Here is a 23,481-nt window from a genome sequence, read left to right on the forward strand (position 1 = left end):
TAAAACTGGACTTTTAAAATAAACGTAAATGTGTTAGTCCAAGTGAGATCGTACTAAGACACACCTCGCTAAGGCGGTTGAGGGTCGATTAAATCCGTCATGTATGCGCCTTAAGTGGACCTGAACTGGCCAAGGCATTCTGTGCATGCTCCATAGTCTGGATTTAAACAGTATATATTCGTTCAAGAAAGCATGAAAAACAAAAGGAAAAGGGAAGAAAAGAAAACGAGATGAAGGTTAAAATGAAGCATAGAGTGTGTATGAAATGTACAGTGCCAAAAGTTATCCAAGTTGTCACTGTTCAACTCCTTTGCTGCTCGCTAATTTCTCTGGTATGTGACAGAAAAGGTTGACTGGAAGAAGGTCCAGTAACAACAGCTAAAAGAGGGCATATCTCCAACCACCGTGGCAGAGTTGGACAATACTCCACTCCTTATATACTGGGACAAGGACAGTAATCCAATTAAATGGCCTTAATGATCCGTACCTCGACTCGACCGTGGATGTAAACATACTGAATGTTTTCAGTTGAAAAGATACTACCATCACGCATTACACAGACTCGAAAAGGACAATTTTAGATAGCTGCCAGATGACAGAAATAGCCTGAATATTTTCTAGATTACATAAAAGACTTCCTTGTTTAGTGTGTATTGAATAATTGGTTGTTAAATAGTTCAGACACAATCTTTTTTTCCATTAAGTGCTTCATTTAACGTTCAGGTGGTTGAGGTCAATAACTGCCACATAGCCCGAAATATTGGCTCTTTTAGCAGTGGGGTGTCTTTCCAGGAAACTCTTTGATGAACTCCAACGACACTGAAGAGTTGAACTAAAGTGTTTAACAGACAACAGCTGAGTTTAATTATGTTGTCTGTCTAATTTGTGAAATTAGAGGCTGAAGCAGGCTGAATGAAGATACTGGTGTCTCATGAAAAAGACGGTTAAGGAATCCATTGGTAACAACCTTGTCAAGATAGTTAATAATGCCCCAAAGTCTGGAAAAATTTTGTCAAGGGAGAAACTGGCCTTTCACCTCTCTGGTCCCTCGACCTCTCAAGTCAAGATCTCTGAATGAAAATGGGTTTTAATAGTAATTACGAGTCTCTGTTTTACAGACACGCTGACGTTATGCCATGCACTTTTGGGTAAAAACAATAGACTCTATAAATAATAAATGTAACTAATGTGATGTCACCCATTGGTTTGTGGACTGCTATTTTGAAGCCACAAGTTTGGCATTTCAGCCGTTGCCAAATTTGATCTATGGAGATTTACTGTGTTCTGGAGTCAGCCTCAAGTGATCATTCAGCTAACTACAGTTCCCTTTTGGTCAGCGCACTCGGTACAACACATATATGTGGGGATTGATTGATTGATTGATTGATTGATTAGGATTTATTTTGAAGAGGAATTCTTATACAAAAGCAGACAGACAAAAAAGTAATATTTACAGACAAACATAGCAAAAGAAATGGTCAAACACATGATTCCCCCGCACACGTGTGCTGTGTTGAGTGCACCAACTGAAAGGGAACATCTGTTTTAGTCATAACCTCTAGTTTTTGGCACTTACGCATTTGCTTAATTTTTCAGCTTTTGTTGTATTTAAATCTGCAACTATTGCTTGCACTTTCAAACTGTCAAGAGCGAATATTTGCCATTAGCAAAATACTCCCCAAAAAATACTGCAGTGGCCACATTTTGTGAGTGACGCAGCACAGACTTTTGCTTTGCATTTGTCGTGGACACCCCTCAAGAACATTTTCTTCATCTATTTTATTGTTTTGCACAGGTCTTCACGTGCTCATCAACTGTCATTGACATGTAAAAGCTACAGTAGGCTCCTAGATGAGATAAATGTACGGTATTCTTTCTTAACCAAAAGTGAATTCAGAAATTGTCAAATACTGCCGCTTTTGCAGTGATTTTGACATAAGATCCCAATGCAAAAGCCACCTTTTGTGGCTGTATGATTCCCTGCTGGTTGGCGCCAGCTGAGAACACGGCCAGACTGAACCGTCTGCAGTGTTACAATGTGCAGCTGGATAGCCGGGTGGCCGGATGGCACCTGCTGCGGCAGCATGATAAGCTGACAGGTGGTGTCAGCTGCGGACCCGCGTCTGCATGATATGCCGCTGTATTGCGTCAGGTTTAAACACTGCTTGTAAGGATGTAATATAGGAAGCAGGAAGATCACTGTAGGACGGAAGGGCAGGAGGGGCGATGGATGGATGGAACAAAACCTGGGCTGTTATGCAGGAGTCCAGTGTTAGCTTCCTGTCTGAATATGATATTTTACTACACCCTACCATGTACCCTTTTTGCCCAGTCCTAACTATCCATGCCAGCATGTGAGCATGTGCATTTGTTGACCTGGCGTTGGCTGCCATTTGATTTTTTGCCTAAACATAACCATGGGTATGTGCTCTTGTTGATGTCACGGTAGCGCCGCCCTGGATTGGCAAAGGCAGATGAAGAAGGACACCTAGGGTGTAATATGTAGATGCAAAAGTCCACTGACAAAGTAGCAAGACATGTCGAGGGAATGAGAACATGTTGGTGTTATCTGTTTTTAAAAAGGGTGTGAAAATATGAAAAGTTGCAAGAGAAGACTCGTATTAAGGAGTCTATGTTAAGAAGGTGAAGTTCAAGTGGAGCAGGTTCAATAGGTGTGTCTCAGCAATCGAGAAAAGCGACACCATGCAGTGCATTAGAGCGCAAAGACACTGCTGCATAATAAGAGCAGGGCTCAGCACAGTAGACATGAACAGGAGGCCAGCTGCACGACTGGATTCAATTTATAAAGGGCTGGTTCAGTTTCTCTCTGCACTACAACTCCAATTAAGACTTGAAGCATGACAAGTAAAATACTGACAATTTAAATTCACAGCCCGAAAATCTGAAGTTTGGATATGCAAAGTATGTCATCACTTACATTGTTCACACCTGTCTCAGGTAATTACATCACTAATATGGAAAACAACAATAAAGGGAGTGTGGGAATGTCATCTTGTGATAAGCTGTGCTTTTTTCTGCAGGCTGAAGTCAAAACTGCACCTGTTTTATATAATTTTATTGTAGAGGAGATACTCTTACAGCAAGGTGTCATCACATATGAGCCGAGGCTGAGCTGAGTGATGAAAACTCACTGTAACACTGACTCATAGATAAATCACCACAGACGATATCTGTGCTGAATTTAACAGCCCTTTTGTTTTTGATTTTTACTGTCACAGCCTGGCTTTTACGTTGGAACAAAAAAAAAAACACACAAGCACCAATAGTGAGTAAATTAGTTAAAAAAAAATGATACAAATGTATGTTAAATGTAAATGTAAATGTTGGGTATAGCAAAGCAAAAGGCAGGATATACTCATAGAGTATTCATCTATATGCGTATAATGGTGGGTTATCCATCCAAAGTCAAAGAATTAAGTAATTTCCACTCACAATTTTGTGGGATTTTAAAATAAATAAGGAACACTGGCAACATATATAATACTGCCTGTAAATATTATCCAAATAATCATATTTACACATGTATTTTGTATATACTCTTTGCTAAGACCTTATTTTGAAAACAGTGATGGAGGTTGTCAGTTGTTTCCAGGGCTGAATAAAATAACCTCCATTAAATAATTAGACATAAAGTTAAAAAAACAACAGTCATTGAAGAAATTACTGTGAAGAAATAAATCATAAGATGAAATGATGAGTGAACAAAAATAATATTATTATAAACTTAATAAACTTAATAGAATTTTGGTTAAATTAAGTGTAAAACCTAAATAGTGTATTGCTATCAACTCTCAGTTTATCAGTCACCCTCTATTATAGAAATGAAGACTGTTTAGGGACCCCACTATGAAGAAATACTGAAATACACTATTTTGAAAAATGGCAATGCCCTTTTTTTCCCCTCGCCAAAATCAATCTACGGAAGCCCTAACCGGCCATTCATTCATACATATTGGCTACGAAATGCACTATGTCAGTGAAAGTCCTCACAAAGATATAAAGTATACAGTTGCGTGTGTGTGCATGCATGTATGTGTGTGTGTGTGTGTGTGTGCATGTCAAGTGAAGACACACTATGCTACCAGACTGCAGTTCTCGATGCGCTCTCCCAGCAGGATTGGTAATTTGTTTATGTGGGTGATGACATCAAAATTAGGGCGTTTGAATTTGGGGAAAGACTTTGTTCGGACCGGCAGGACATTCTTATCGAAAGTGCATCTCTGTCTCAGTTGTGTTTTGTGTGCACTGCTGGCAGAAGCGCTGCTCTCTGGAGAGCTATAATTGAATTGGCTTGTCTCAGTGGGCAGGCTGTGCTTCGCTGCGTCTGTACTTTGTCAGGTAGTTCAGTGTTTAATGTCAGTGTACTGTCTGTTTAGGACCAGAGAGCATTGCTTTGTGTTTTTGTTTGTGTGTCCCAATTGGTGATGTCGTTTTGTTTGTTATTTGGTTTATTTTGGTTTTTGTTCTCAGACTGGTCCTGAATTCTTGTACTTGATCCCTTTCAGGGGCCAACCATACTCCACTATTCGTATGCCTGCCTTGGCCTTAAGCTCTTGGCCTCCCCTGATGGCGGACCTGCAGATAAATCAGTGTGAAGAGTCAAATGAGATGCTGAGCGAGTCATTTGACACATTTTCTATAATGAGCACAGAGCCTGAGGAAAGCCTGAGTTAACAGAACAAGTTGAGAACTGTTTTTTGAGGGAGTCTACCTGTTTTTTTCTGACTGAGGCTTTGGGTTTGTCGAGCCAGCTAGAGGAGAGAGAGCCTGGGTCTGCTGCACTTGCTTCGTGGTTCAGCTCTCTGGAGTGACATCTTCAAAATATAAACAATACAGCAAATTTTATGTTTTATGATTTATGTTTATTATTGGATCTAGATACTGGACCCCAATATGGCACAATAGTGTTTCTCTCAACCGCCCAACCTGCGAGTTCCTGCATGGGTATAGACTTTACATTGTGATTATGTCAATGATTTTAAATTTCTTTGCTCCAGGAAAACCTCCATGACTCAAAAAAGTCACAGCTGACCTGTTATGCAGTTTGTCAACATCTCTTTGATTATGATGGTCTATGGGGAAAATGCTTTTTGGACTGCAAGGGAATTTATTGCTGCAATGCTGCAAGTGGCCAATAGAAACTATTCTTCACACGGCCAAACGGCGCACTTGTTCATAACTGGGTAAATTTTACTGCTGAAGAGGCATCCTTGTTATAAAGACACACACATCAACATGATATTACTTTTCTTTTTCCATCTGGACTGTCAGCTTGAGTCAAGAGAAATAAATGCATCATGGCAGCCAAAGGGTATATTTTCATGAAGCAAATATTTTGCTGATTTTTGATAGGAGACCTAAAAGAAAATCTGTGGAGAGCACTTCCAATAAATTTCAAACTGTTTTCATAATTTTCTCCTCTAATTACAAGATTGAGACGCTTCTTAATCTTGCATTTGTCAGTACCAAGGTGCCCCCCCCATTCATTGTGTCTGTGCTACTTGAGGCTTTACTAAATGTATGTGGTTACAGTTTTGGCTGACCAACTGGGCCAACACAAAGCTTTCTTCTACACACGCAAATGTGTTTTTCATTTTCACTTGTTGTGCCCTCATTGGGGTAAACGCTTTTGGTGGAAATGTGTCAGCTATTAGACCTAATCACTAGGAATTACAATTTGGAGGCCCATCTTTAAAAAATGTGTGTGTAAATGCAGATTGTGCAAACTCTGTGAAAAGTTCACAGCCTGAATGAGGATAATAATAATACTTCACAGTAAAAAAAAAAAAAAAAGTATACAATCAGTGATGAAGTGCAATCAAATACTTTCATGTCTTATACTTTCAAGTTTCATAGGTTAGGTTAGAGAATGTAAAGATAAGTATGTTAGGTTTAAGAAAGTAATTTCACGAAAACTAGTAAGTGAGTAAAATTTATTTACTAAAAGTGAATAAATGGCGCAAATAATTGTTTAAATATAACATACAGCTACAACTGAAATAGTTGTAATAACTGTGATATAAAAGGGTCCAGTTTCTCCACCTCCAAGTTGTAGGCCACACACCACAAAAATCCTGGGACAATGTTAACTCAGTTTGGGTATATCGTTTTACCCAGCACAAAATAATATCAAATCCAACATGGAGCTGAGGTAACCCACATTATAAAGACATTTTAAAGACAATTACAAGAGACTGCTGCTCACTGAAGAAACACACCTGAGAGCTGGGAGAGGGGGGTTCTGGGAAATAGAGTTTTGGCTTTTTATGTTGGTGCGGATTCATTTTTGCCAGCAGGTTAGCTGTGACCTTGTTCTTGAGCTGTATTATCGTGTTTAAGTGGGAGTAAACAGACTCTGCTCCATCTCTCCAGCCCATTTTCACTCCCAGTACATCAAATAGTGCTTTCTCTGTATGCGTGTAATGCCTTCAGATGAGAACGTGCTTGGACGAAACCAATGGCGTTGTTATTATATGTAGGTGGATGGCCACGTCCATATGCTATGTACAAGGGATGTTTCCTTGAAAATGTGGTTGGACAGAGCTGGTTGCGTGTGCATGAAACGTTTAGGGACAGCATCGGGTAATAACGCGGCCAGTAATGATGTGTATAAGGCGCACAAGTGCACTTATATGGCGGGTTGGTATGGAGGTGGATGGGTCCCTCAAACCACTGACTTGTGCATAAGTCTGTTTCCTGTGTGGATATTTTTTTTTTCCAACATCTTACCATGTGCCTCTTTTGCCTAATTGCATCCATCATGACGGTCTATGTTGGTTGCTATGTGCCTTCCACAGACAAAACCCTTTTAATCTACTCTACAGTTAATGTTTTCTTTTGTTTTAATGTTTTTTAGTCTGCAATGAATGAATCCAGCCTCTGGTTTGTGGTGAGGTCTGGAAGAAATCTTTACGTAAAAGCAGCTCCTTTATGTTTCATACTCATTGCTGTTTGGTTGGCTCGGTCTTCTTTATTTTCAGAAATGCCTAAAATTACCTGTCAAAGTTTATCTGAATATTGTGGCTGTGAAATTGATTACTCTTGTCACTTGGAAGCTCCTTATGGCATCTCCATATATATATATATATATATATATATATATATATATATATATATATATATATATATATATATATATATGTATATATATTATCAGACTTATTGGATTGCTGTGCTGATCACATTACACGATTGCCTTATTATGGACTCTTTTGAAGTTATTGTGGTTTAAACATGACAAGAGTGATCAGCATCAGTCTATGTTACAAGACATTTCACTAGGAAGAATTTCAGACAAGTCTGTCCCGTCTCCAAACTAAGCTTAAAAAAATGCCAGAAGTGGGAAGAAAATATATGCAAGACCACGCACAAGACAGGAGGTCTCTCCATCAAAAAAGGATGTCTGCAAAAAGCTAGTGATCCAAGTTGTTTGTGCATTGATTTACAGCAAGAACTCAAGGAAAAAATAGATTATGGAGGAGTGAGTGGTTGATGAGAGGTAGACAGTCAGGATTTTTTGTTCTGCTTGCTGATTTTCTGTTGCAGTTATGATGACCCCTTGCCCCTTGTCTTAAGCTCTAGTTGGTTTTAGGTCATCAGTGTGATCAAGGTTGAGACAAATCCAGATATTTAACCTAGATCTCTTGGATGTCTGTGATACATTGGTGCATCTCTCAGACTGAGTCTTTGAAAATTCACACATAGCAATCGTTGCTCAAGGGAGGGAGCACCCATTTGTCTCTGATCAGGCGCTTATGTCTGTGATGTCCAAAAACTGTCTGTGAGTTGGAAATGTTGGCTTACATTGTGTAGTGTAAACTAGTCTTTAGCTGAGTAAACATAATAAAGTATCACAGAATATTTAGAAAGGTATGATTTTCAATACCGTCAAAAATACAGAAAAAAACAAAACAAGACAAATTTCCGATAAACTAATACGGAGATGATGTATTGGGGCAATATTGTTGTGCACAAAACGTGCCACCGAAGCTCAATCTCAACTGGTGGAAATGGCAGTTGAGCTTAGAAAGATGAAGTCCTGCAACTGGTGGGGATTTCTTAACAGGACCAGTAAGAAAGAAAAAGCCTCCTCTCCATTTTGTGAGTATTGTCATATGTAACTTGAGATGACATCTTCCAACTACAAAAGCAATTCATTAACATAATTTCATTTAACACATCATCTTTGTTTTGCTCACTGATGTGTTGGTATCCACCTTGAGAAACAAGTGTCATCTGGTCCTCCAACAAAAGCACTAATTTGTTCACTTATCTGTTCATTATTCTGTGGGCCATAAGTATTTTTTATCCATTTGTTTATCCAATGCTGGGTTGTGGGGGCAGCAGGCCAAACAATGCACTCCAGATGTCCCTCTTCCAAGCAACTCTTTCCAGCTCCTCTTGGAGGACCCTCAGATGTGTATAATCCCTCAAGCATATTCTGGATCTGCCCTAAGGCCTCTGACCTGTTAGACATGCCCAGAAAACCTTTAATGGGAGGCGTCTAAGAGGATCCTGATCAGATGCCTGTAACACCTCAACTGGCCCCCTTTGATACGAAGAAGCGGCAGCTCTACTCTGAGCTCCACACAGATGTCTGAGCTCCTCACATTATTTCTATCACTGAGCCCAGACACATTGTGGAGGAAACTCATTTTGGCCGCTTGTATCAGCAATCTAATTCTTTCGGTTACTGCCCAAAGCTCAGGACCATAGGTGAGGGTTGGGATGTAGATGGATCGGCAAATTGAAAGCTTCGCCTTCTGGCTCAGCTCCCTCTTCACCACTACAGTTTGCATAACCGCAGTTGCTGCACCAAACTGCCTGTCCACGCTCACGCTCCAGTCTGCCCTTACTCGCAAACAAGACCCTGCGATACTTGACCTCATTCGCTTGGGGCAGTAAGTCTCTCCCAACTTAGAGGGGGCAATCCATCGTTTTCCTGCAGAGATCCATGGCCTCAGACTTGGAGGTGCTGACTCTCATCTCGACCACTTCACGCTCAGCTACAAACCACCCCAGTGCATGCTGAAGGTCACGATGTGATGAAGTCAATAAAACCACATCATCTGCAAAAAGCATATTCTAAGGTCCTTAAACCAGACCCCTTCCTCCCCTTGGCTGCACAGTGAGATCCTCTCCATTAACATCAAAGTATTTAAACCTAGCAAAACTCGTTTGGCTTCAGTGATTTCTATAACCAGCAGCTCAGCTTTTACATTTTTTAAAAATACAATTATGGTCACATAACATAAACCCAGACTGAATGTATGCCCAAGCCTAGTGAAAACTCATTGTAGAGCCCACATAGTCTGACCAACATGTTCAAATAACAAAAGCACACACATACAAAAGAAGAATCAAACTCACCTGATGTAGAGTTGGCAACAGGTAAACCACTAGCTGGCCCAAAGTGTTCTGGCGCAACAGATGCCTTGACCAAACAAGGACACTTTAGTATTTAACCAAGTAATTTATGTACACTTCCCCTCATCCTCGAGTCAGAATAACAAAGTTTGCAGCCTGTGCTGTGTAACTGTAAAAGTGTTTTAATGAGCTAAATAAACAACTAAAATGTGGCCTGTTTTGTTTAATTTCACAGGGAAATGAAATTCAGTTCTTTAGTTTAACAGGGGATTAACCCAGTAGGACACACTAAGCCATGTAGTAAACCACCTGATATAACAAAGCATGTGTGCTCTTATTTGTTATTTGTTAATTGATGTGGTCATTAGTTATACTTGACTGCCAAAGACGGAAACAGTTGACAGAACAAACTAAGTGTTTCATTATGTTCCCTCATCAGTTTCCAAGTGGTTTTGCCTCTCTGGAATTTGTTTCTTGTTTGTGTGTGTGTGTGTGTGTGTGTGTGTTTTGGGGCCCATCAGATTGCATATGTTTCCATTTTTGGAGAATAGTTACAGAACAGTGATTGTATGAAAATTTCACTCTTAAAGTCATGGACTATAAATAAGCTATTCTATCAATAAGCTATTCTTACAACATACATAATATTCTTTGAACTAATGAAATTTTTTAGTTAATGTAATTCCCTTATTGAAAAAAGACACTAATACGTATCCTCTTATGCCCTTATTTGACAGTTTTTAGCTGTAATCATGGTATGGCATCATTGGATGCTGGTTAGTCACACAGTCCATCAGAAATATCTCATCTACTTAGTCGGACTGTTCTCTTGGACTGCCGTACTTTTTCCTACAATAAGTTATGAGCCTAAATTTGTATATAAGTCCCACGTTATCATGAGCCAGTAATTTGCGCATAACCTGCAAATTTTGGAAAGCTATGAGCATCAATGACCAACATGCTGATTGGAGTAAAGAAAGGATGCAGTCCCGAGCAGATCAGTAAAGAGGCAGATTGGGGTGGTGGATCTGTCAGTGGATGTATTTAACTGTCCAGAATACAGCGTTTGGGGCAGGACACCGTTCATTCCTGGCGCATGAAGCCAAAATGTTCAATTACTGCGTACAAACCACATACAGCAGGCACTCTAGAGACTTCCACTGACCAAGCCGGCCACTCCTGGTTCAGCAGTCCGCTAAGTTCTCAGGACTTTACCCAGGCGTCTGTTTCCTAAACCTTAACTACCTAATGCCATTCGTAGGGCTGCCAATATCATGTGAACATGAATCTACATGTGCATTTTTATTAGTTATCATAGGAACATTTGTAAGGCTAAATGTAAATTGAGTGAGTTGGCATGAAAAATTTGCACCCACATTTATAGCCCAATGAGGATGAATCCCCTGACTTTATATCTAGTGCCACCATGTGATTGTCATTTTTGCTTTTTTGTTAGATGCCTTCACAACTTTTGGATGAATTGCAAGTCTGTACAGACATGAGATGATTTTTTTTACTTTTCAAATGATGCCATCAAAACTACAATGTATCTAATCTTTGATTTAATACCGAATGCAAAACAAATGACATCAGCCTTGGCTTTGCTAATTAACAAGTGCTAGCGTGATAATCTTAATTAAGATGCTAAACATTCTGTAGGCATGTTAGTGTTGTCATTGTGAGCATGCTGAGGTTAACAACACAACATTAAGTGCAGCCCCACAGAGCTGTCAGTGTGACTGTGGACTCTTGTTTACAACATGTTTTAGTAAAACCATATAACTATGTTAAACTGCCACAATTATGTTAATGAAACCGATCTCAATCCCTGCAGTTTTTATGAAAGGTAAGCACCCAGTAGGAGACCCTGACAAAATATAAAAATTTTAAACTGTTTTCAAATTGCACTTATGTCAAATACTTTCTGTATTCATGTGACAATGATCATCTTAATGAAATTGTTGATTTTAGTCAAACAATCCTTTTGGGTAAAAAATGTTCTCCAGTTGTGCAGACAACTCTATAAATTAAAGTTACGGCATCAACAACAACCAATAAAGCAAAACCATTTGTTTTATGGGGCGCATTGACATGGCAAGAAGAATTGGTCTGATTGACCACACAGCTCGAGCAAATCATCTGTTGTTTAATTACGAGTTGTGCTGCATCTCTTCAAAATTAAGTGATAAACAGCAATAAAAATGTAAGCTCTGCTGCAAAGCTCTTGGGAAAGAGTGTGTCTTTTGCTTGCTGGAACTCTCAGTTGTTCTGACTCAGATTTTGGCCCCTTTTACTCGTTCAGCATCTACTGCTGGCAGTCCCTTATTACCGTTTGAAGTGGCTGAGAAAATGCTGGTTTCTTTTTGATGTGCTTGACTTAATGTGCACACATATCAAGCCAAGCATCTTTGATGGTGTAAATATCAGTCCTGTTTGGGACTCCAAGCAAGAGCATAAATCACTTCTTCTCTGGAAAATGTCTCTATCCACAAGTATAATGCTGGCAGCTGTCATATGTCCAAAAGACCCTTTGATGAGCACACACAATAAGTATTATGACATACATCTGTATTAAAAAGAAAAATGTGTTCATAACAACTGATTTAAATCTGCTCTGGTGCTGAAAGAAAATGGACCCATGCACTGAAAATCAGTTTAAAAATCTGATATTTGAGTAGGCACGGACGTTTTGAGTCGCCTCTCTGTCAGCTCTGATAAATTTGTACTCAAACTTATGGTCTTGTGTCTATTTTGCAAGTCTTCATGGTGCGTTTTGTGGTTGTCATTAGACAGTGGTTGTGAGTGGCTGCAAGTCATTATCAGGATGAGGATATCAACTCACAAGGCTGTAAAGTCTCCTTCTGCCAACCTTTACTAGGTTGCCAGGTCAAGGTTTTCAAATGTAAACATCAGTTAACATCGAGGAGATGCTGGACAGCTGATCTAGCATCCTGCTGGCCATTGTACAGGTCTTGAACAATAAACTGGTCAACCTCTGTGCTGCATCACTTTCTGACGGGATATCAGGAACTGTGATATCCTTTGATTCATCAAAACTTGGCTAAATCCTGAAAGAGCACCATTCAACCAGGTGATTCTTTTTCTTTAAGCCGATCTGAAAGAGCAAAGGACTCTGGAAAGAGAACAGGAGGAGGAGTGCACATTAAGGCGAATAAGGACTGGTGTATCTTTGGGAATGTGAGGTGCTGTCCTTTTCCTGCTTTGGATCACTCCAATATGCAGCTCATATTCGTCAAATGGCTCTGCTCTGTCAGTGCTTTTGGCATACAAGCGTGATGACAAATGACACCCTCCACGTCCAACCGGAACTTGGCTGGACGATGTCAGATGAGAATGCCCTCGGACAGAACCAGTGGCATTATTATTCTACGCTATGGGATGGCCGGACAGCAATGGGGGCGTCCACATGCGATGTGCATGGGCAGCTTCACATGAGAGCGCGGCTGGATGAAACCAGTCGCATGGGTATGAAATGCTGAAGGACACTCCCTGATGCAGAAGGATACCTAAAATGTCATAGTAGATGTGGGGTTACTGACAGAGCAGCATCAAGAGATGAGTTGGGGTGAGAACATGTTGGTTTTTCAGAGCTGGCTGCAGAGCTGTGCTGCCCTTATTCCATACAGCCACCTTGTTTGGGTTGGAATATGTGGACAGTTTGGGCTTTTGGGTTTGTGGCCACTGAGTGCTTCTTCAGGACTGGAGTGACTGGTCCCAAACTCAAGGGAGCACTCAAAGATCTGTCTCAGAGGGCAGAACAGAGGAGCTTTTGGCATTGGCTAAGAAGGACAGACAAGTCCTAGGGAAGGCAAGGTTCCCAGGTAAACATTAGTGAAGGGTGGCTCCCAGCTGATGACACTGACGGCACCGTTGGAGGTGCATCAGGTAGCAATGTCTCGCAGGTAGCCCTTTACCTTTGCCTCCATCTAGGTCAAGCCAACTAAGCTAAATAAAGCCTGGCTCTGTTGAACTGGCTTCATGGTATACCCCTCACATGAAAGGTGAGCTGGCAGGCCAGCAAACAAACCAACAGCTGGGCAAGACCAGTTTTCCAGTGACATCAAATACCATTGCTTATGCAGTGATTCTGGCTTAAGATCTTGACCCCAAAAGCCACCTTTGGCAGCTGTATGATATGCCACTGCAGGGAGTCAGGTTGAAACGCTGATGGTCGCAACGTAATAGAAGGAGCACAAAGGTCCAACAAACCTTGGATTTTCATACGGGAGTCTGGTGTTTGCATCCCATCTGAATGTGATTTTGGCCCTTTTTGCCTAATCCTTTTTGCTGACGTCCTGACATTAGTTGCGTCATCTTGGAACGTCAACAGCTGATGCAGGAGAATACCTAGAGTGTAATATGTAGATGCGGAGGTCCACTGCAAAGTGGCAATATGTAATAATGAATGAAAACATATTGGAAATGAAGTCGAATTTCTTGTGACTCATAACTGTGAGAAGAAATGTGGATTCAAGTTTGCATCATCCGATGAAGCCTGATATTCACTTTCCCTTTGGCACTGATTTGGTGTTTATAAGCTGGTCGCCAACTTTTTGTCCACTGACACTGGATTTATCACAGCTTTGTTGCTGGAAAAAGCTGTTACTGGATTGGTGACAGTGGACTTAGTGAACTGTGAAACCAAAACAAAGAGATGAAACACTGTGAAGTTGAGGGGGAAACTGTAGTTGGATAATAATTCTCTGTTTATTGCCACTGTGAATAACAAATGTTATAGTCATTTGGATCGAGGCTAACGTCTGATCAGTTTTGATGCTCTTCATTATGCATGTAAGACCCTAAATTACATATTTGATTACATGATATATTTGTGTTCCCAGAGGCTTTAACAGGTAGTGCTTTTTAGCATCCAATGTTACGGTCAGAAGTTGGCTACACTATGCTGGTTTTCACACTCTCAGACTTAACCACCACAGAGCAAAGGTCACCCTCCACATCTCCTCTTTTACGATCTCCTCTTTTACGATCCAAGAAATCACTGGTAGCGAGGTCAGAGGTCAAACCTGGACAACACTCCTGTGTGTCTTTATCTCTTTTAAAGGATGGTTGTGTAGCATTTAGGGGGACATATTAGCAGAAATGTAAAAACAATATAATACGTGGATTTTCTTTAGTGTATCATCACCCAAATACAAGAGTCGAGAATGTTTTTTGTTACCTCAGAAAGGGTCATTTATGTCTTTGTAGGGAGTGGGTCCTTGTTTATGGGAATCATCATGGAGCACCACCATGTTTCTGCAATAGTCCAGAACATACCAACCAAACAGTGTTTTCTTGTCATCCATTTTTGTTAGCAGCCACTTTGTGATGAGAAAAATACATCTTTTTTCAGTTACTTGAAACCTGGGTCAACATCAGTTTTCTTGTGCTGCTTTGAGATGCTTTCACAAGCCATTTAATCCTTGAAACCTAAAGACATTGGTTTAATTGCTTTTGAAAACATGAGGCAATGAGCAACTTGGCAAGAAATATGCTGCAAGTTGCGAGAAATTTTCAAAGGTGACAAGGAAATTACCTGAAATTTACTTTTTACAAAAGAGGCAGAGTGGAAAATGTCATTTTCATTTATAGCATAATGTAAAAATGAACACAAATGCAATGGGGAAACAAATTAGGTTTATTCTCAATACTCAATACGCCTCTTACTCTCTCTCCCCAAAAAAAGTAGTGCGAAACCTACAACCCCACCCCCTGGATATTCAATTCATTGATAACTGATGGTGACACAATGTCACCGAAGAGGTGCGCCTCTTTTGCGCGCCTTTACAGCTGCAGCAGAGCATGCTGTCAGTGACACACAGACCAGGGTTGGAGAAATACTGACTGATGACGAGACACTGCTTTATTCATTGTTTTTGCTGGTTTAGATCACTGGGTCTGTTTTGTTTTGGAGGAGAAGAGACCTTTGCAAAAAAGAGAGAGAGATTACCAGATGGAGCCATTTGTGTTTTCGTGTCTGCCACAGTAGTTAGCAGCCTCGCCGTAATGAGCAGCTTTGGAAAAATACTGATTTGAACCACGAAACTGCTTTATTCTTTGTTTCTAGTGGTTTAAATTAGCGGGTGTTTGTTAGGGAGAGGAAAAGACCTCTGCGGATAATTCGTCTTTCTGTGAAAACACCCTGAATGTCTGGATCTTAAGTTATCTTAAGGTAGCTTGTGCTGGACGAGCTGCCCGCAGCGACATGCCATACAGCATCAGAAATACATGATTTGTAACATAAAAATGCTTTATTCAGTGTTCTCATCGGTTTAAATCACTCGGTCTGTTTGTTTTAGAGAGAGGGAGCCTTCTGCAAATAATTTGGCTCATGGTAAAAAAAAACCCTCCCAAATATCTGGAATTGGAAAAAGGTTAGCACATATTGACTCATCAGAGAAAAAGGGGTTAACACAACAGCGTGTGGGCAAAACACCCATCTCTGAGATGCCACACAGAGTCAGAGATGCAGTAATTTGTGACATAAAACTGCTGCATTCAGTGTTTTTATTGGTTGAATTGACTTGTTCCATCTGTTTTGGGGAGGAAAGACCTCTTCTGACAAAAATCCTCCTGAATAATGAACACTTTGGGAATTCTAGCCAGTAGAAGTTTTTACTGATTGCAAGCCACAATTCACCACCAGACACCGCCATATCTGCCTAAATCACACACACTTCACCTTTAAGACAGACTTGAGAACATCAGGCCGAGGAATCAGAGAGGGAAGTTTATTTCTTCCGGTCAATTAAGTAAGACGAGAGGCAGATTTTGGGGGGCGACTTCAGGAAGATGAATCAGCCCGGCAGCAGTTTCTTTCCTCTGTGTTACATCTGTGACATCTGGGATGGCGTCACACTGTATGACTTTTATCTGTTTACAAGTGAACATAAATTACTCTTACCAGCAGAGTATTTATAAAGAGTATTTTCATTCCACATTTGCAAGAAAAAAGTTTTATAAAAAGTAGAAACCACTAATATCCTATTGTTAAAATACAGAGATTCAGATTCAGATTTGTTTATTTGTCATATGCAAGTTAACATAGTCAGCAATGCAATGAAATGTTTATGGACGAGAAGAAACAGTCAACTCACTATTCAAAACAATAACAATAGAATAAAAATAGAAGAAATAGATAATAGATAGATATGTCTATATACACGTGCAAGGTTCAGAATGTAAACATTTACAAGATCTAAAGTGTGTGTGTGGATTTGTGTGTGGCAAATATGGGGTTAATGCAGTGCCTCAACCAGTGATATTGAGTTAAGGAGCCTGACAGCCGGATGGTCAAAGCTGTCTTTCAGTCTTCTGGTGCGTGCAGTCAGGCTCCTGTAACGTCTGCCAGATGGTAGCAGGCAGAAAAGTCTGCGTGCTGGATAGCTGCGGTCCTTGAAAATGCTGCGTGTGCCTTCCACAGAAACCGGCTGCATTAAATGTCCTGGATGGATGGGAGACTGTTTCCGTCTCCACCACTCTCTGTAGTGTTTTCCGGCTGTGACTGGAGCAGATCCTGTACCTCGCTGTGATGCAGCCCGTCAGCAGGCTCTCGGTGGTGCATCTGTAGAAGCTGATGAGGATGCTGGTGTTCATGCCAAACTTCCTCAGTCTCCTCAGGAAATATAGCCACTGACGAGCTTTCCTGACCACAGTGTCTGTGTGTAGTAACCAGGACAAATCCTCCTTGATGTGGACGTCAAAGAACTTAAAGCTGCTGACCTTTTCTACCTCAGTGTTGCCGATGTGGATGGGCAGATGTATGTCTCCCTGCTGTCTCCTGAAGTCCACTATCATCTCGTTAGTTTTGCCGACGTTAAGAGAGAGGTTAATATCCTGGCAGCAGCTGGCCAGTGTTTTCACCTCATCTCTGTAGGCGCTCTTATCATTGTTTGTGAGGCCCACGATGATTGTGTCATCAGCCACCCTGAAGATGGAGTTTGAACTGTGCCCGGTGGTACAGTCATGAGTGAACAGGGAGTACAGGAGGGGGCTGAGGACACAGCCCTGCAGCGTCCCTGAGTTGAGGACCAATGTGGAGGAGATGTGGCTGCCGGTTCTCACCACCCGAGGCCTGTTGGCCAGGAAGTCAAATATCCAGCAGCAGATGGGATTCTGCAGACCCAGATCAGTGAGCTTTGAGACCACCTTGGAGGGATTGATGTTGTTGAATGTCGAGCTGTAATCAGTGAAGAGCATTCTCACATATGTGTTCCCCCTATCCAGGTGGTTGAGAGCAGTGTGTGCTGCTAGAGCAATGCCGTCGTCTGTGGCCGTTTGCTCTGTAAGTAAACTGAAGGGGGTCCAGAGTATCAGGGAGGAAAGCACAGATGTAGGTTTTAACTATACGCTCGAAGCACTTCATGATGACTGATGTCAGTGCTACAGGCAGGAGACTGCTGCTGTCTTTGGGACTGGAACAATGATGAAGGCTTTGAAGATGGTAGGAACTGTGGATCAGCTCAGAGAGGTGTTAAAGATGTAAGTAAACACCCCAGCAAGTTGGTCAACACATGCTTTCAGGGCCCGGCCCGGGACTCCATCAGATCTGTCTCACTACAGCCGTGCCCAGGGTGCGTATGGGGTCCTCTCTGTCCACATGGGGTCTGGTGGCTGACGCAGTGTTATTTGCATCAAACCGGGGGTAGAAGGTGTTACGTTCGTTCGGAAGCGATGCAGTGGACAGTTCCACCCTCCTGTTTTTACCCTTATAGTCTGTGATACAGCCTAATCCGTTCCACAGACGCCTTGGGTCGTGGCTGTGGTATGTGGACTCCACCTTTTCCCTGTAGTCCCTCTTGGCGTGCCTGATGGATTTCCGGAGGTCATATTTGGCTGCTTTGTAAGCCTCAAGGTCCCCCAAGTTGAAGGCAGAGGTTCGCGCTTTAAGTTTGGCACGAATCCTTGGACCAATCCATGGTTTTTGATTTGGGTAAATGCAGATGGAGGTTTTAGGTACAATGTCATCAATGCACTTACTGATGTAGCCTATGACAGAGTCTGTGTACTCACTGATGTCACCATCAATCAAACATCCGCCAGTCAGTTGTTTCCAAGCAGTCCTGTGAGAGCTCTTCAGTCATCTTGTCCCACTTGTGAATGTCCCTTGGACCTGTTTTTTCCCATTTGAGCCTTTGTTTATACACAGGCAGCAGCAAGATGGCACAGTGATCTGCTTTTCCAAAAGCAGGGCGGGGGAGGGATTTGAGGCAGTCTGAGTGTAGCAGTGATCTAAAATCTGCTCTCCTCTGGTGGGGTGAGAGATGTGCTGATGCTATTTTGGCAGAACCTTCTACATATTAGCTATGTTAAAGTCCCCCAAAACAATAAAGCAGCATCTAGGTGTGTGTTTTCATGTCTGTTAGTAATCCTATACAGTTCCCCTTAGGGCTTGTGATTTATCAGCCTGCGGAGGGATGTGGACAGTAAAGATGACGGAGCTAAATTCTCTGGGCAGGTAGAAGGGTCTGACTTTAATGGTGAGCAACTCCAGAGCTCATGTGCAGGGAGTTGTTAAACACGGACATCCGTGGCCCACATAGCGTTAACCGTAAAGCATACCCCCCCTCCTTTTGACTTGCCTGAGTCCTTGGGTCTCTCGTGTCGATAGAGGGAGAAGCTCTCCAGCGTGACGGCATGGTTGGGAATGCAGGGCTCCAGCCACGACTCCATGAACACAAAAACCCAGCAGCTCCTGTTGTCCCACTGGTACTTAATCCGTGCATGCAAATCATCCAGTTTATTGTTTAGGGACTGAGCATTTGCAAGCAGGATGGACAGTAGAAAAGCTTGCTGTGTCTCTGACGAGCTTTGCACAGCACTCTGGCGTGCTTCCGTCTCCTTGTTTTCCGTTTGCGGTGGCCGAGTAAACAAAGGACCCAGGGGAGAATGTCCATCGCAGAGTCAGCAAAAGTCGGCTTTCAGTCCAAACTCACCGACGATCGTAACTCCAAAAGTGTATGTCGGTCATATCGGATGTTTGAGAGTGTGAGACGAGTGCAAAAAATAATAACAAAAAAGAGACAGCAGACGACAGGAGAGTCGATCTGGTGGAGTGCGCGACTTTCTAAGACTCCAGCTGTAAAATGAGTTTAAAACAGCTGTCTTTCATGTGCTTTATAGGTGTGATTGGTGTGGACAGTACTTTTATGCAGCTTTTTCCCCACAACACCACCATATCGCAATATGGTTAATCATTGCAGGTCCAGGTTTTTAAAAGTCCAGTGTGTAGGATTTATGGTGATATATTGGCAGAAATGGAATTTAATATTGTACGTGTTTTCTTCATTTTATAACAATCTGAATATAAGAGGTGTGTTTTTATTCTTTTTACCGTAAAATGAGCCCTTTATATCTACATAGGAGCAACACGAACTCACCCCGACTCGTCACTTGGTGCTGCCCTGTTCTGCTCTGCTGTCAGTGACACGTTTTATCTTTCTGCGTCAACTGTTTATGCTTCGACATGCCAAAAACTATTGGATAAACATCGATTTGTATCATGAAACTACTCAATTCAGTGTTTTTAGTGGTTTAAATCACCTGGTCCGTTTGTTTTGGAGAGGGACCTGAACACTGAAGGAATTCTAACTGGGAGAGCTGTTCACTGACTGCTATCCTTACTCTTAGATTCGGCTTAATCCCCTTAAATCTAACCCACTTGACTTTAAGTACATTTGTAATATAGAGATAAGAAATCAGTCCTGTGGTAATTCTTTGTGGCCCCTGAGGGACCAAGAACTTGAACTAGGATCTGGCATTCAGGTCCTCTGAGTCTGATTGCAATCAGTGATCCAACTGTGCTGTAATTGACCATTTGCTGCTCAGCCTGGCCTGACCTGAACTCTGTGTGTGTGTGTGTGTGTGTGTGTGTGTGTGTGTGTGTGTGTGTGTGTGTGTTGTTTTAGATCTACAGCTGGATAGAATACAATGCATTAATCATTTTCCATATCAGTCTTTCGTTTTCAAATATATGCTTTTTATTTTTTATATTTTCGACACGTTTTTATTTGTTTTGTTTGTTTAATTGGATTATCTTTTTCAGGGATTGACTCGATGATCTGAAACCATTCGGAGCCGTTCTGACCGAAGGGCCCGTTTAATGACGAACAGTTGTGAAAGTGTCTTCTGGCAGCAGGTAAGACAATTTTTCTCCGTCTGTGTCACTGTGATCGATCTCTCAACCGTCGATTTAAAACCTTTGATTTTATTGCGACACATTTTCCATCAGTCTGCGTTGAAACAAGTGGGAACTTAAACTGAAATGACAACAAAACACTAAAGCAAAATTAAAAGAGAAACTTTAAAACATGCACGGTTAGGTTTGGTTGCATCTCCACTGTTTCCGACACATTTTGAGCCGCGCTGTCTGTCGGTCGGTCGGTGTGACGGTCCACCAGTTCGGTTCAGACAGAAATAAATCAACTGCTAGATTGAGTGTAATGAAATTTTAGAGGCACATTTAGTCCACAAAGGATCATCTGCTGACTTTTCCTGTTGTCTGTTAGTGAAATGTCTTCACAAACTACTGGATGCAATGTTTCTCCTACAGTGTTACAATTAATTAATGGGTACAGAAAAGTCCCCATCAAATTTCACGACCCTCCATTCACCATAAATTACATTACACAATTTTGCTATAATAAATGGTGTGATTTTGAATTTTTTCTAAAAATAAAATATACCTTTAAAACCAATTTTTGTTTTTTTGATACAAAATACAACCACTTAAAGTTAATTTCCTTCCATCGAGCCAAAACAAAAAACATTACTCCCTCCCCAGTGTTATTATGTGAAGTCCCTGTTTTGCACCATAATCCCCCCTCTCATGAATAAAACATAGTTCCTGATGCCACGCTCTCCCTCACCAAAATTTAGTGCAACTTTGGAGCGTTGTGACGCCCCTTTCAAAGCAAGATAGCATGACATGATTGGTACCAACAGATGTCTTAGGCCATCTAGTTTAATATATCTGTATCCTTACTGTAGCATGAAAACTGAGCTCGCTAAAGCAGCTTTTATCTATCTATCTATCTATCTATCTATCTATCTATCTATCTATTGTTCTGTCGTTCTATCTGTTGTGTGTGTACATACATAATACTGGTAGTGATTTATTACAGTGAGTAAATTGTTGCTGCACTTCAACAAAAAGATGAAATGCAGCAGTGACTTCTGCACACTTTGCTCATGATGCAATACTTTTTTGTAAATATACACAGTTTGTTCGGACATCCCCTCCTCGTTGTGCTCACTTTGTTTTAAGTTTTTAATATACAGAGTGAATAAAAATTTGAAGTAATTAAATTATGGATCCCCCATGCCGTCGGAGTGAAACCAACCAAGCCAATATAAGTCATCCCAGGTGCTGCGTCTCTAAAGGCCTGAACAAGATTCTCGGGGATGGATTGAATGGATGAAATCACACAGCTTGACTGTGATGCCTTCATCCTCTAACTTTTCATCCAGCGCCATCTTCAGGTCGAAATTTATGGCTCAGAAATTCAATACCCCTCATCCTCAGCTACATCTTGTAGTCTAGCAGGATAATATGTTCCCATTGTATTAACATGGCATTTTTTGTGTAACCTGGTTTTTCAGGAGCCCATTGGTGTTGTTAAAAACATGCAAATGACACATTTTAGGCTCATAACAATATGATGTTTGCTTTTTGTAACAAGACAAGACCCGCAGGGGTCATCCTGGCAATACAGCAATGTTCTTGTTGTCTGTCGTGGACCGCAGGTGGCTCCTTTTAATGTTCTTCCTCTCTGTGAAGACCAACAACCCGGTGAAAGTTCAAACCTCATGTAGCATAAGTCACACCGAACACTCAACAGCATTATTCCAGCTTCATCAGGTGTCTGCTTTGGTTTGAGGTCTTCCTCTCCAACCTGGAACCGACTCATCCTGGTGCCAAAGACCTCATCTTTTTAATAACCTTGCAATTAATAAAATAAATAGTGAACATTAACTTGTTATGAGCCTAAAATGTGTCAGATCCATTGTCTCAAAGTCGCTGTTTTTCTTTTTTAAATGGGTTTTTGCAATACGGTCAGGCTTAAAAGACTTTTGTATTTTGTTCTACAACATTAACTAAGCCAGTAAATTCCCAACTTGTGGACTTTGAAGCTTTTTTTGTCTCTCATGAAAAGTGGTTAGTACCAGGTGGCTAAATGTGACCACAAAATGTCATTATGTCAAACACGGTTTTACAGCCTCATTGTGGTGGCCACATTAAAACATGTAATTGTAATTTGTTTATAGCCTAGTATTAGCTTGTTACCTCTGCCGTTTGTAGGCTTCAAAATGTGGTGTTAATTTGCTGAGCAGTATCACAAATTAACACCACCTTATTATTTTTAACCACAGAGTGTATTTTCTGTAGTGATCCGAAATCCAATGGAAAAATCTCACAAGCTTTTTGACGAGACAACCAAACCGATGTTGTCTGGTTCAGGAGTGAAAAACTGGCATTTTTTGACATTAGCATGGACAGCAATTCAAGATGTTGCCAAATGAACCCTATGAGCTATTAGTTGCAAACCTCCAGGAACAGCACCAGGCTTTGAGGCCGATTTTACATAGTTGCCTAAAGTGGAATTACACCATCGGGGTCCGTCATGTGACGCCATGGGGCCCAGAAAGAATTTTTCTGATAGACCGATAGACGTCTGTAAATCAGTGGATAGAATGACTTGTTTCATGATCAGGATTTAAACTGTTTGGTCCAATAACATTTAGATAAGATTCAAGTTAGCAGAGTGCTAAACCCAAAGTTAGCTGTTCAGTTGGCTAAAGTTAGCCGCGGGGGTGTAATCAGCCACGTCCAGCCTCTAGTGCTCTAGCGTTCTCTGTGGGCCCCATTATGCAGCCGCGCCGGGTAATTTCATATCATGTTAAAAGAGCTTTTTTTGCTTCATGCGCTACTGAGCAGCTTTCATAGGAATTAATTGGGGCCTGCCTTCAAAGTTGTTTCCAGGTTTTTCCTTACATTCATGATCAGTTGAGCGTGGCAACAAAAAGACCTCTTAACTAGATACCATTACAGTCCTAAAAAACAGATTGCAAAAA

At 41.3% G+C, this 23,481-nt stretch overlaps 1 protein-coding gene across 1 annotated transcript in view; it reads left to right on the forward strand.

The window, feature by feature from the left end:
* Positions 1 to 23,481, forward strand: part of asip1 (agouti signaling protein 1) — a 53,639-nt gene that overhangs the window by 7,631 nt on the left and 22,527 nt on the right. The window contains exon 2 of the mRNA XM_042498478.1: positions 20,453 to 20,545. Coding sequence (XP_042354412.1) covers positions 20,510 to 20,545 — 36 coding nt within the window. The 5' untranslated portion in view covers positions 20,453 to 20,509. The remainder of the gene's footprint in view (positions 1 to 20,452; positions 20,546 to 23,481) is intronic.

This window comes from Plectropomus leopardus, chromosome 2 (assembly GCF_008729295.1).
Source record: "Plectropomus leopardus isolate mb chromosome 2, YSFRI_Pleo_2.0, whole genome shotgun sequence".
NCBI lineage: Eukaryota > Metazoa > Chordata > Actinopteri > Perciformes > Serranidae > Plectropomus > Plectropomus leopardus.